A 15,634-nucleotide genomic window follows, 5' to 3' on the forward strand; every position below is an offset into this window, starting at 1 on the left:
TGAGATGGCATATTTTCAAAAACTATTTTTTCTTTTTTTAAAAAATTTTTATGTGAAAAATTTTTCAAAAATAATTTCGCTACAATTATAACGTGTTGTCCCTTCTTATTGTCTACGCTCTTTGCTTTTACTGAGGCGACAGCGAAGCGAACAGTGTCCCGTGCAGTGCACAGTGAGAGTTTTGAGGTCCTCCCTGCCTAAATTAAGCAGCTGCTGTGAAGCTTCATTTAAAGGACAGATAAATCGGTTGTCTTACCTCTGCCATGGATATTCCATCCAATGCCTATTAAACAATTTGTTTGCCCAACCATTTATGATCCCCTTGATGTATAGTTTGGTGAGCCCACAAATGGGTTCCGATCCGTGACACACTGCGGTAGCTCACTGTTTCGCTAGATAGTCCGCCTCCCCAATGCAATTAGTTCCCATAATGTACACATCTTAGAAAAACTGTGTGTTTTGGCCCCCAGAGCATTTAGGACACTAAAGCAATCATGTACTAGCTTAGGGGTTATTATGTGTCTCCTCAGTACTAAAAGGGCTGCCAGATTGTTCGACATAATGCATATATCATATATATTTCGAGGATGTGCCTCTTCTGAGGCATTCTCCGCCACAGATCTGGGCAGTTAACTCTTGGTATCGAATTTTGAAATTCGGACGAAATTTTCCAGCCCCAGATTTTCCACTTTCCACCTAGAATTCATCTGTGTACAAAACCGCTCCATTAGGTTTTGTGTATGGGTTCCCTTCATTTCAGAGAGCTGGATCTGCAATAAGTACCTCAAATTTCCTAGAGTTTTGATACTATTGCATCGCGCTTTTGCAATGTGGGGTCATTGGCGAATCACATTAGGCGCTTCATCTGACCCGTCGTTTTTCCGATTTCGAAGTCGAAAATGTTTGGAATTCTCAGTGCCGCAATCGTTGCCTGCTTTTCTATTAAAAGAGGACAGGAAGTTAATCCAACCAAGCTGCTGGGTGCATCAGCCGGGATAGTCTCCATTGCTCCTGTTATGCAAACCAGTGTGGGCCATTTTATTGATTTAGGGGTTGCGGTTAGTTTTGTAGCCTTAGTCCACCACAAGAAATTTTAGGAAATTTTGCTTCAAAGCTAGCCTTACATAGCTAAGTAAGTATGGGGTATTTTTAAAACATGCTTAAGTCTAATATAAATACTAAGTACTTCATTTTGAAAATGGCTTAACTTTCCATGTTTTTTTCTTCGTAAAATACTTCCAAGACCTATACTATCTATCTCTTCTTAAAATAGACAGCAAGCAAAAAATCACAACTTCGCTAAATTTGCCTATAGTGTACATGGTGGAGAAATCTCGCTAGAGTTTTAGTGAAATAAAAATTTCCTCTCCCAATTAAGTTTACACGGCGGAGCAACTCTAGGCGATATTCGCGTACTCTACAAGCTGTGTACACGGTAGACAATTGTTACCTCTCGCTCGATGTTGAAAATATCTTCTCAGATTGGCTTGAAACATGTCGCTCGGAGGTTTTTTGGCGAATCCAATATGGTTGACGATATTTTGAAAATCGATCGGATCGGATGCGGTCGCTGCTTGCGAAGACAAACTCAATCCATCGGTTTTTAGACTTAAGGATTAACGGGAAAAGGTTCAGTCAAAATATGTCGATAAATTAAGCAACTCATGACTTTTTAGAAGGCGAAAAAGGGGATTAAATCACTTTACTCTTTTATAAGTTTTTTTTTACTCATAAACACATTTGTTCATTACATAATTATTTTTAGGCGTGTTCAGACATAGAAAAATTTGTGAGTTTTATAAATTCAAGTTATTTTTGTGCATTCTTGATGATTGCAACTCTCCATAGCTGGTCATACACATTTGTAAATATTCAATATAAATACTAAATTATCTTGACGCATTATATTTCAATTCTGAAGTATTTTCTCAATTGGACGACACTACAGGGGATGGGCTTCTGCAAGCCTTTGATTCAAGCGGAGGTGGTAGGATCGATTTTGAACGGAATTAATTCGAATACTAGTACTCCACTCTTCCAGATATTGGCACAAAAGCTTCTGCTAGTTAATCGTAGTTGGGTTTAAAAGAAATGAATAAGCAACAAAATCTGACCAGGTGTGCTTACATATGTAGCACTTCAGAAAGAAGCCTGATTTGACGATATATGTGGTAGCAGCCAATTCTGCTGCACTGAGAAGAGTTTAAATATATCTTTCTCAATGCATGATTTGGTTATATGAGCAAATCTCAAGAGTTGTTAAATTTTTTTGACAAAAACGTTCTTTGGTCGAAAATGGTGGTACACCTACCCTAGAAAATGCGTAATTTTCAGTTTTGTATAAAGAAGAAGATTCCATCTCGAAATTGTATTTAAATGAAAACTTAAAAAAATATATACTAAAAAGTCTAGACTAACCATTCATCCGTAAGTTGCGTATGTAACGTATACGCCCCGCAGCACCATACACAGTCATCAATCACGTTTGCTCGCACGGCTTAACTTAAAAGGTCATATTATTTTAAAGTAATGAAATAATGGCGTGGAGGATTTTTACACAGTATTCCTTATGCACATACTTATTTACTACTTTCTTCATGTATATAAAAAGTTTAGAATGAATTTCGAGTGTGCCAATAAAAATTGTAAACATGGAATTTTAGTTTCTCAAATCATAGTCTTCTTTTACTCAATGTAATTTGTTTCATTTGGTGGCACACCAGTTTTATTAGACTAGATTTTTTCGTTTTGGCACCGTTTAATGCTGACATTTTGAAGTATCTAAAACGTTTGTAATGAAAAAATCGTTGCATTTCAAAAATTACAGAATAGCTGCGAGAGATATTCTACATGCTGCAATTTTTTTAATTTGGTGGCACAGTCTTGAAACTTCACAGATATGTTGTATTTGATGCCAGCGTCCATTGCCTCTAATATGAGCATCCTATTTAAAAACTTCCCAAAGTTATTTAAAAAAAAAACAATTATGATTTTTTCGAGTGACAATGAAAAACTGAGTAATTTTGGTACTTTTTCTTCTAAATAAAGGTTTTAAGGCTAAAATTGCTCAAACACTTCTATTTATTTTTAATTGTGCTTGTTTCTGGAACTCCACTGATTTAAAAAAATGCAAGAAGAATACTTTAGCGTTTTTTTTTTGCTGATATAAGGGAGTGACACTAAAAAAAGCAACTTGCTCATATGTAGTTATCAAATTGTGTGCTGAGAGAAATACATATGCTTAGTTTACATAACTAAACTCTTTTCTCAGTTTGGTTAGACTTCTTAAAAAAAAAAAAACAGTGAACTGAAGTCTAAATAATATCGACTTTAATTCTTCATATAATTTGCGTACTCTTTTGAAATATTATTCTCTCAGTGTATTTGGCTACTGATATTGCCACTTACAAATGGCTGTCTTTTTCAAACACACACACATCCGCGCACATACTAATTTACGTATTATACCACACAGATAACGGCAGTATTTTCCAATGGGTACAAAAAATTAAACATAAAAATTGCGTTACTTTGGAGAGAAATTAAAATGTAAAATAAAACTTATCGAAAATGCTATGGAAAAGTGAATCAAAAATTAAGTAAATAGTATGTGCAAAGAAAATATAAATTCTACAACTGTAAAAAATACAAATTAAGCTAAACTAGTAAACCAAAAAAAATCTTAACAAAATATCGAAATATTTATGCGAACAGTGCACTTCGTCAACGTTGTTTTTTGTTTTACATACATAAATAGTCGTTTAGATATTGTATGCAAATCTAATAAAATAGATATAGTTGCGTTATTATTGGTGTCTATTACGTGTTAAATGTTGTAGTTAACTAATTATCAAATACATATGCCGAAATATTAAACTACCAATAACATAAATATATTTACAAATAATTATGTACATTACGAATAAGATGAATTGCCGATGTCGATGACCACAAAATAATAAAATTCTTCAAAAATTTGCAAGAAGTAAAAGAATAAGGAACGTGCATAAAAAAAAACCATTTAGAAAACAATGTTGCTAAAACCTTATCATATGGGCAGTGGAAAAGTAATAGTGATAAGAAAATCCAATTTGACAGTTGTTAATGAAATTTACAAAAACAGTTACATTAAATTTTAAATTTGTGCGTTGAATCAAAATGGAGGACGGTACGAGTCTAAATGCGCAAAAGCAAGTTTAGCTAAAATTTTAACAGATCTTCAAAAAAAAAAAAGTTAGTAAAATTGTGATTTAGCTTCAAGGAGTCTCATATTGTTTTTGATCGATTCTAATTTGCGCAATTTTTGAGCTAGCGAATTCACGAAGTCGAAATTCCGACGCCAATGGCTTACGACGCGCCTGCGTGCTCACCTAACCATATCACATAACAGCGGCGGGTATTGCCGAATGTCGGATAAATGTCGGCGACGTCGAACACCAGCTTGGCTCGCACACAGTTTTAGGTTAACACTAGTGACATTAAGTAGTTAATGTGCATAAAATGGCTAGAGTAATAATAAGCAAATAAAATACATACTTGTGTACATATAAGTTCAAAACAAAAGTAAATAAAAACGAGAATCAACACAAAAAGCCTTGCATGGTGCTACCAGTAAAAGCGCTTTGATGAGCTTTTAGTCTAATTGATCAAAAAATTGTACGTGTTACTTATCGACTTCATATATGTAAATGTAGTTAAGAAATAAATCAACAATTACAAATCGGTAAACAAAAAAAAAAAAATAAAAAAATTCTTAAATTATGTGTAAAAAGTCGTTTACTCACAAATTAGAGCAATTTATTGCTGAAAGCATTTATCTGTGAAACAAAAAAGCATATTGGAATGTTTTTTGTTGCTTCAATGCTCCTTGAGGTAACAGCAACAAAATCAAGTGTTAACAAAATTAAGCAAAAAACTCTTCAAAAACTAGACATTCACCGAAAACTAAGCCAAGCTCACCCGCCCTACCGGCAACGACGCAGCTTCGACGCACAGCATTCACTCCGAACCCAAATCCACATTGCCTACGTTTGCGCCACTGTGACAGCAAAAACAGCAACGCAAACTATTAAATTAACACTTAAATACCGCGCGTCATTGCCGTTATTCCACACCACTTCCCAATCGCTCTTGAACCCATCATTAGGTGCATCTACAGAGTGTGTGATTATCCCGCTAACATCTGTTGTACCCACCTCCGGTTTATTCAAAGCTAACTCACATACACGAAAATCACTTCGGACGCGGTCTTTTTCGTCCAGCGCGTCCGTTTGTGCACATTCCATACAAGTGTTGCCCATCACTTTGAAGCCAGTTACGAATAATACGAACGTTCGTAGGTTTCTTCCTACTCGAACGTCTATACTCGCTTTTTATCGGCGCTGGACGTCGCTCAATCGCTTAATTCGCTCTCGACTTCCCGCCGCCTGTGCGCCGCCTGTGCTTAGTAGCCACTCATTCTGGCCGCCTCACATAACAGCGAAAGCGATAACAACAACTCTGTTAGTGGCAGTGGCAGTGATAAGAAGTCCTTCTCGTTGCATTGCTGTTGCGTGATAGTCGACATAACGCCAGTTTCACAGGCCGGACGTTTGACATCGGCAACAACGGCCTCGGGAAGGGATGTAACCGCTGGCGGTGGGGGCAGCGGTGGCGGTGGCGGTGGAGTTCTCGGCGACGGTGTCTCGCAGTTAGCGAGCAGCCTTTTTCGTTTCGGCAGCAGCAAGAAACGCGGCGTTTGCATTTGCAATGCCCAGTGCCCTCTGCAGTCCATGGAGCAAGCACAGCTGGGTCAACTTGACCCGTCATTGAAAACACAACACGGCTCCCTGGATCGACTGCTGCAGCAGCAGCAGCAGCAGCAACAACAGTTGCAGCAAGCGCCCCAACGTCCCACTGCTTCAGCCGTGCATTCCATTGGGGGCGTAATCGACGGTGGCGGTTCAGGCGCCCTCCTCGGCTCAGCCGATTCTGATGGTGATGGAGATGATGAGAAGGAGCCCGAGCTACCACCACGTCCACCTTCGCGCGTAAAATCGAACGTGCGCCAGATTAAAGAGGAATTTGATCGTGGCGTGGAGGTTGAGAAGTTCTATCATCAAATCAATGGCGATATATTTGAGATCACCCGAAGAGTACGCGCCCGTGATGAAGATACCATCGAACAGAAAGTAATCAAACGCAAAGGTTCTGTTCGTTTGCCGCCGGAGCCACCGCCACGACAATCGTCGGCAGCGCACTCGCATATTTACCACGGGCATGGCCATGGGCATGGACAACCGCATCATGGACATCGTCATGCGGTCGATACAAGCAAGCCCCAATTACCTCCGCGTCGTCAGAAGAGTGCTGAAGAGGTGCCCGTCTCAAAGAGTGCTACGCGCGCACCGGAAGAGCTGGAATGGTTCGATCGCAAAGCTCAGCAAAGGCATTCTGCACGTTCAGCTGAAAGCGGGCCAGTTCGTGATGATACCATCGAGTGGCTGGAAAGACAAAGAGGCCCGGTGCGCACCTCCTCCGGTCCTAGTGAAATCACTGTGATGAAAGATGAGGTACCCGATTGGCTCCTAGAGCATCTGCCTCGCAAGCGTTCCATGGTTGAAAGACTACTGCCGCCAGAATCAAAGACGAGTACTGCTTCCTACGCAAAGGCACTTAAAGAGGAATTGGCAGAATTGTTGAAGAAACCCTTATCTAGGCAAAGTTCTGGTCCACCCGGCGAGTTCTCGATTCTCAAAACAGATATTGTCGATTGGCTGACAAAGTTACAATCGTCATCGAGAGGCTCCGCTCGTGAGGAAGCGCCACCACCAAAAACACGTCGATCGCACCATCGGCGTAACGGAAGTGGCGACACGCAACGATCACATTCGCAAGAGGATGCCACTGTCGCACAGCAGGCGGCGCGCAAGCGGCACTCGCTGGGACATAGTGACCGTAGCGAAGAAGAGGTGATTGATTGGATAGCTTATCCGCTGAACCGGCTGCAATCACTAGGTAAGCCTCCGCAAGTGCAGCAGGTGCAAACGATAGACAGGCGTCAGCCATTCCTCGACTTACATCTTAAACCCGCACCACCGCCCCAATCACAGCTCGCGATAGGCACGGACCGCGAACGGAGATCCCACGAACGATCGCGAGAACGCAAACTCCGGCACTCCGCTAGCGAAGTTGTGACTGCACCCACCACCTCCGCAGCAGCGCAAAGTCAGTTGGAGCGATTATACGCAAAGCCGCACAAAGAGCGTTATCAGTATGTGCCTAAGGAAGCCAAGGATATGATGTTGCCTCCCAAGGAGACTGCTATGACCACTGCCACCACCGCCGCGACCAGCGCAACTGCACGCGAATCGAAGCGTGAACGCTCGCGCCGCCACCAGACACAACGTTCGGCTACAGTTTCGGACATGTCCGGCCATCGTAACGGTGGCCTCAAGCGCAAATCGTCGTCGGCTGAACGTGCACCGCGTTCCCCATCGCCTTGCAACGATCCCGCCTGCCGCTTGCTCCCGATTTGCACTGACCCGCACTGCCGTTTCCTCGAATGCCAAACAACTGGACGCAGCGGGGGAATGGCAGTGACCACATCAGCGTCAACGATGAACCTCGCACGTCATCAGCAGGTGGCGAGGGCTCAAATGCACACAGTGCCTGCACACATAACTTCAGATGACACACCAACGCCACCACCACCGCCTCCAACATCACAACAACAGCAGCTGCAACAGTTCCAAGCAGTACCGCAGCGGCGGCTGGTCATATGTCATGAGTGTCGCTCGTGTGCACCATTGCTTACCTGCCAGAATCGTAAATGCTTCAACGCCGCCAAGTGCAACTCACTGCCCCGCAGCGCAGCGGACTTCAATCGGCTGCGCACTACCCTAGCTCAGCCACCAACTACGCTCAACGACATAGAACCGGCGCCTGAGACCCCTTCACCGCAATTGCGACACCCAGCTATGCAATATCGTAGTAACTCGCAACCGAATACGCTGCAACGTGGCGATTCTGCTGCAGCCATTTGGCAACAGGAAAGCAACGGCGCGGTGGGGAGCAGTACGATGATGGCAACAGGTATTACCCATGCCATCATCTCAAGCTCACAACCACCGCTGCCTCCCTCGTCCCTACACATCGGTTCCATGACAAACGGTCGACATTATTACAACGGTCGTAACGGCACTAGTATGCCTCATCTCAACGGTACCAACGGCAAATTGATGAAGTCCGCATCGGCGGCATCGCTCAATTCGCGAAGACGTCGTCATAAAACGGTCCATTTCGGTGAGAATTTGCTACGCGAAGTTTGTCAAAATCGTAAACTAATCAAAACTGAACAAGTTCCGTCCGGGTCGGCGCCAATGAAGGCCAACATACAAATGCTGTATAATTTTGTAGAAGGTGTGTTGAGCGCATGGGTGGACGACGACGAGGAGCAGGTGCGTTCCGGCGCCGAATCAGAGCCCGAGCAGGGCACCATGGCACTTAAACCCATTTACCGTTGCAATCGACTGCGTTATCAGTGCATAAAACGTATCGTAGAGGAAGCAGCGGAACTGCACGGCACATTGAAGCTGGGAAATTCGCGTTATCGCCATCGACATTGGCGCAGCACAGCCAAGCAATGCAACGAAATGTTTTTGCGAAAGGTAAGTTCATCAAATGGGCGAACTAAATTTTTCTTTTTCGTAAATTCTATATATGTAAGTCAAGTGGATAATAACACAGATGGCGCAGATGGCTGATAGGCGCTTCTAAAATGTAGATTCATTTAAATAATAAATGGATAGATTATTCGTTTTTTTAACCCTTAGTTATCAGAATAAACAAGCGTCCATAATTTAAATTTATTTCATCAGTAAAATAGGATACCCCTAATTCATCCCTGTGGGGAAAATCTCTAGTTTTGAACTGGTGCGCTCCTAGTACACTACTAGTTCACGATAAATCTCTTTTGCATGCAAACAACTGGCGAATTTAACACAGCGATGTCATAGGAATTGGAAATTGTCCCCCGCTGCATTACGTTTTCTATAGTTCAGAACCAGTCCTAAATTCGACATATGGGATCTAGTTCGCTTTGCACCCCATTTTCTATAGTTTCGAACCAGTTGTAAACGAAAAAAGTAACAAGATGTTTTCTTTTGGGTAAGCAATTTTTATTATTTGCAGAGAAATGTATTTTCAAGCTGAAATCAAGTTTGTTTGAATGAATGTAAATTAAATTGTGCATTTGAAAACACGTTTACATACCTTTGGCTGTAGCTGAATTTGCAGAGGTGCTGACTGTTATTGGTTATATTCCAGAAGGTCCCATAATGTTAAGATGTTAACACAAATATTAGTTTTGTATTACCAAACTATGAAAAAGCATCTGCGACGTGCAGACTGGAAGCGTATTTGAACAAAAAACCCGCCAAGCAAAAATCTATTTAAAGTAAACAAGCCCCCCGCTGCATCCCCTTTTCAGTAGTTTCGAACTAGTTCATAATTCGCCAGACGAGATCTAGTTCGTTCTGCATCCCTTTTTCTATAGTTTTAAACCAGTTCTAAATTCGTCATTTTAGATACAGATTTCTAAAATTGTTTTTTAAAAGTACCACAAATCGCTGCTTTTGAACTGGTGGCGATCTAGTTACTATCGGACTGGTTCGTTTTTGGCGATAAAGATCTAGTACAGGACTACAAATTTGGTTCACCAGTTCGGGGTTTCCCTACAGGGATCCTATTCAGAAATAATTAAAATAATAGATTGGGCAAATGCCCGACGGACGTATCGAGATATGAACTATTAAACAGTCGGTAGTAATCCTCTGTTGATTCCGTTTGTTTTGCGCTTTTCGTTAATCCTATTCACAGATTCAAAAATTTGCTTAACCTTCCTTCACACAGGTGATTTCCTTTTAATCAATTATCTAAGTTGCGTCTTTGAAGTTATTAAAAATATCTGTATGCAATTGTTTAAGTAGGCAATACTCAACTTATCAAAAAAGAGGAAAAAACATATACTTATTTCAAACCACAATAGTAATTATTTGTGCTAGCCCTTTAAAATGATACTAGGGGTGCCGGTTTCTGTCGACATTCGACCATATACAATTTCTTACCGGAAAATTTCCTATTTTGGAACTAATGCCTGACTAGAATTTTTATATTATTTTTATTTGTTTGATGGTATTTGGAAGACTTTGGTAGGACGTGGAATTGATCCGATACATTCCCGTTTGTCAATAAATTTCGATAATTTGATACATATCGATAATTAAATTAATTTCAAAAACAATGAAATCCGCCAACTCATCTCAATTCGATAACTCCACTAATTTTGATAACAGCGTGTTTCGACGGCTCGACAAATTTCGATAGCTCGAAAAAATATATATATCGATATAAATAGATAACTAGGTAAACTTTGGATATCTCTATAAATTTCGATAAGCAGTGATAACTCGGTAACTTATATATTCTTGAAATTTCCATGACTCGATATATTTTGAAAATTCCAAAAAAACTTCGATTCGATAAATCGACTAATTTCATAAAATTAATAAATATCGATCACTCAATAAGTTTAAAGAACCCGCTGCATTAGGACAACTCAATAAATTTCGTTAACTATATAAATACTGATAGTTCAATAAAAATAGAATTTTCGAGAATCCCATAAATTTGTATGGCTCGATGACTACCCGTAAATTTTGGCAACTAAATTTTTGTGTCTATAAATTTCTACAACTCAATAAATATAAATCAATTTGCTATAGTTCAATAGACATATGTAGATAACTCGATAAATTTCTATAACTATAAACTTCGCTGATTGAACAGTTTGCAACAACAACTGTACACAAATACGGAATACCATACAAATTCTCCTCATCTACGGAAAAATACCTTTCCAATGGTGTACTTGGTTTTTAAATTGGTTCGGTACATTCGCCAAACGAAGGCGGACAAAATTTATGTTAGCGTTTTAATATACATATATATGTAGTTATTTAACATTGCACTCCCAGAAAAGCTCTGAAAAAAAACACTAGATCAATGAAAAAAAAAAATGTACTTCCTTTGTTTTATTTTACTTAGCATTCAAACAAATGAATTAAAATAGATTTTATGTTTTAGTCAGCTTCGTTGAATTTTTCAACTACTTGCTTACCTACTAAAATAACTGCAGAAACACACATCCCCCGGTCACACAGACCGTTTAACCCTCTAGTAGGCCAATTTTTTTATGAGTTGAAAAATTCAGGAATGGGTGAATTTAGCACGAGAAATCCAAAACTGATGTCCATTTCGATCTGTGACAGTAACCTTTTCCTACAGGGGAAAACCCAAGACCGTCTGGAGACGGGCTCGCCGATTTACTTACACACATTTTCAGCTTTCTCTTACACAATGTCGACCTACGAACCGGCAATGCCGTCTGCAGACGGTCAAAAATGCAAAACTGGGGCTTTATATGTCGGCAAGCCGGTCTGTAGACGGTCTGTGTTCGAAAGCAATTTTCCCCATTTCGAATGTTGACATAATTATAAAGCTTATATTAAAATACGGAGCTTTTAACAACGAAATCCACCGAATTTTTGTATATCAAAAAAATTTTCAAAATAAAAAATTTCTTTAATTACGAAATTACTAAATAGCAAGAAATAATTAATTTTAACCGTGTTTTCAAAATCCGTAATTCAACTGCCGATTAAAATAAAACGGATTGACATAACGGATTAAAATTTACTTCGCCGTAAGGGTACGATTTTTGTCTAAAGATCGTGCCTTACGAATATAGAAAAAAATTTATATAGGTGCACTAAAAAGGTGTTTAGCTAACGACCGTCTGGAGGCGGTTCTGCCTACTAGAGGGTTAAAGCAGAGGTTCCCAAACTTTTTTCTCGTAGATCCCTTTCAAAAATGTACTGCTTTCGATGGACCCTCTGCTGATACATTTTAAATATCCCCAAAGCTTGTAAAAAAAATGAAATGTGAAGATTAGATTTAACTATGTAAGTAAATTTGCATCACGGGTGAACTCAAAAACTAAACTCAGAGTAGCCAAAATAAAACTAAAATATGTTATTTCTATTATTTTGTATTTCTATTTACTAAAACAATGTCATTACACACTTGCAGGTTTTAAAAAAAGAGCTCGTAAATCTATCAAAATACTCTCTTGCTCTGAAGAGTCATATATGTTAAGAGCACTTCGAGGCGTAGCGTTATTTACATTATCTTCACCATAAATTCATCAAATGTTCGGCTCTCTCATGACTTTGTACGTGGAGTATTTGTAAAATAATTTATTTGTGTTGATGGCATCTTTTTTATTTTTATCGCTCCGAGATTTAAAGTGAGGCGAAAAATATTTATCGCTCACATTTTTAAAACACAAAACTTAAAGCAGCAAAACGGCTAAGCTTTTTACACTAAACTTTTAATTCATAAACTGACAATAGAGAAAAGAACGAGTGTTGAAAAATCGACGACAAACAACTAAGCAAGCAAGAAGCACAAGAACTGTTAGAGTAAAGCAAGCTCGTTATGTTTACACCATAATTTAGTTGAGACTTGCATTGCTGAACTAGTTTGGAAGTAGTTAGAGGGCTGGCCTTAATGCCTTAAGTGCGGCTTGGTTATCACTGCAGATGCGTACACTTCTTCCCCTCCACCTATGTTCCACCACGTAGTCCATGGCTTTGAGGATTGCAATTACCCCAGCCTGGAAGACCGAAGCATATTCGCCAAGAGAAAAGTGAAGCTTATCCCCACTAACTTCGAAAAATACCCCAGATCATGACCCAGAGTCAGTTTTGGAGCCATCACTGAAGATTCAACAATAGGCATGTTTTATTCAACCATCACAAGCAAATAGCTATATCTTGGTCAAATAAAAAGAAATTAGCTTATTTCCTATGTTAGCCTAATTTTGACAGTTGTTTGACTGCAAATAGTGTCAGAGTAAGTTTTTGCCTCTTTCTGATTGGCTGAAGGAGAAAATTTCTGATGCTGAATGGCAATGCCTCTTGTTCAATATACAAGCCAAGATAGCTTTTCATAAGCCAATATAATTATGTTGGGTAAGTCCTCCATACAAAATAAGCTAATAGCTTAAATTTCTGGACAAATAAAACACGGCTATTATGTGAGTCCGGTCTCAGTGATAGAATTAAACCAGCATTCTGTCCCAGGGAACTCAACATTATGCAATCTCTTCAACAAAGGTAATGTGGGCACGCTATCCCACAGCATTGAAGGTACACAAGTGCTTAAATCTCTGCCGCCAAAAATTTCCGCCGCGCCCCACTCAGTTTTATACCAAGATCCGGTTCTTTTTAGTCTGCAGGTGGCCTTCAAGGCTTTCCCATGTATGAAAACACAAAGTAATGGTAAGTGCAGCAGTGCCTCAAGAGCACTATACTCCGCTCAAAAAAATTAAAGTTAAATAAAGAGGCTATCAAGCAACCATTTTGGTTCCTTACATCGAAACCAGATACATTTTCGTGAACCCCCACTTACAACTCATGGAACCCAATATTTTTTTCACGCCAACGTAGCCCCCCGTCGAGTCTCCCATGGACCCCTGGGGGTCCACGTGGACCGCTTTGGGAGTCACTGATTTAAAGCATACAGCGCTGAATGTCTATATACCCAGGTCGCACTTGTCACACTAAATTTTGCGTAATAACAAATCATTAAGAATGAGAGAGTTCCCTTTATTTGTTTTCGAGCAATAAACATTTGGGTCATTCCATACAATATTTACACCGCAATAATTTTTTTGGGATGAAATATATTTTTTTTCATTCTTTATCGAAAAAAGAAGACACCTATTTTTTTATTTCATGTCATGATATTCGAAAATTTCGAAAAAAATGCCCGAAATTTTGAACTCACGGAGAAGTATCCTTTTTTAATTGTTAAACTATTTGTCGGAGAAAATCAGTTAAGGAATCAAAATGTGCGTAATTACTTCGGTTTGAGAGTGTGAGATAGATTAAAATAAAAATAAAAATTTGCATTGAAAAATCGCATTTTTTTATTTTTAATTTTTTTTATTAACATAAGTTTATGTACGCAGGTGTGATAAAACTCCTAACTTCTACAATTTTGGAGTTTCCATTCTCAAATTTTTACAGCGTACTTTATAAAGTTTGACAACTATTCAGTTTGAAAAAAATAAAAATAAAACATGGTGAAGTTAATAATAATAAATAAAAACAAAAAAAATTAAAAATGCGTTTTTTTAATGCAAATTTTTTTTATTATTTTAATCTATCTCACACTCTCATGGAAAGCCGAAGTAATTACGCACATTTTGATACCTTAACTGATTCTCTCCGACAAATAGTTCATTAACTGCAAACAATTGAAAAAGATACTTCTCCGTGAGTTCAAAATTTCGGGATTTTTTTCGAGTTTTTCGAATATCATGACGAAATAAAATAATAGGTGTCTTCTTTTTTTCGATAAAGAATCTAAAAAAAATATATTTCACCCCAAAAAAAAAATATTTAGGTGTAAATATTTAATGGAATGACCCATATGTATTTGTAATCACACGGTCTCACAGACAGTAAGGTGCGTGAAGAAAGGTTAAAGCCAGATTCGATGAAAACACTGACAAGAACGGCCTGCTGTTATCTATTGTTTATGAAGAATAAACGAAGCAAATAAAGAAAATGAGTTTGTTGTCCGCGGTGGCGGATTGATCAGAGCTACCAAATTACCATTTTTCCGATATGGAAAATTTGATGGAGTTCAATAGAGCGTCCTTAAACGAACCAAACTGCATTAAAATTGTCTTAATGAAAAATTCTTTTCCATTGGTAATTAATCGAATCATTCACAAAAAATATATTTTTTTACTTTTTTATTTTATTTTATTATATTATATTTTATTTTTCACATAACTGTTTCAAGTTATCTTAATTTTTTTAAGTCAAATCTTATAACAACGAACAACTATACCTTCACAAAAAAAATAATAATAATTGAAGAAGCTAAAACAATCGCGACTTCGCGGCTTGCTTACGCGCCGCAACAACTGCCGTCTATCAACGTACTATTTGGTCGGATCGACTGCGCAATTAATTTTGTATTAAAGTTGCCGTCTGTCTATGCTATAACTGTACTAATGCATAAATGCAATGTTTGCATAGCAGCAAAGATAACAGATTTCATCACCATAACTCATGTAATAACATTCAATAAAAAAATTTCAATCCTTACAAAGAAGCATATGAAAATTTATCCATATAACCGTAAATATTTAGGCTCTGAAGCAAACATACATATTTGCCACTAGAATTCCCTACAACTACAATCATAAAACACACAAACGTATGTACAGATATACATACTAGGTACTACATACACATAAGCAATAACAAAATCTAGCGCGATTGTACAAAATATGCAGAGCATTGAACACTAGCGCTAGGAAAAACCAAATCCCTTTGCGCCAGCGGCAATGGCACCACCATTCCCAAATGCGTCGTCATAGAGGAAATACGCTAAAATATGAATAAAAGCGATGCTTCGAGTATAATAAATGTCGCATTCATTTTTCCACATTTTCTTTTTATAACACTCTTTTCTTTCTACTATTGTTGCCATTACGCGTTTCCCATTTAAATTT

General features: G+C 38.8%; 1 protein-coding gene across 1 annotated transcript in view; it reads left to right on the forward strand.

Annotated features, from left to right (window-relative positions):
- Positions 1-4,500: 4,500 nt before the first annotated feature.
- LOC118746479 (protein still life, isoforms C/SIF type 2-like) overlaps positions 4,501-15,634 on the forward strand; it is a 375,070-nt gene continuing 363,936 nt past the window's right edge. The window contains exons 1-2 of the mRNA XM_036480328.1: positions 4,501-4,509; positions 5,451-8,648. Coding sequence (XP_036336221.1) covers positions 4,501-4,509; positions 5,451-8,648 — 3,207 coding nt within the window. The remainder of the gene's footprint in view (positions 4,510-5,450; positions 8,649-15,634) is intronic.

The sequence above is a fragment of the Rhagoletis pomonella genome, unplaced genomic scaffold (genome assembly GCF_013731165.1).
Source record: "Rhagoletis pomonella isolate Grant_MI unplaced genomic scaffold, Rhpom_1.0 Rhpom_scaffold_00010, whole genome shotgun sequence".
Classification (NCBI taxonomy): Eukaryota; Metazoa; Arthropoda; class Insecta; order Diptera; family Tephritidae; genus Rhagoletis; species Rhagoletis pomonella.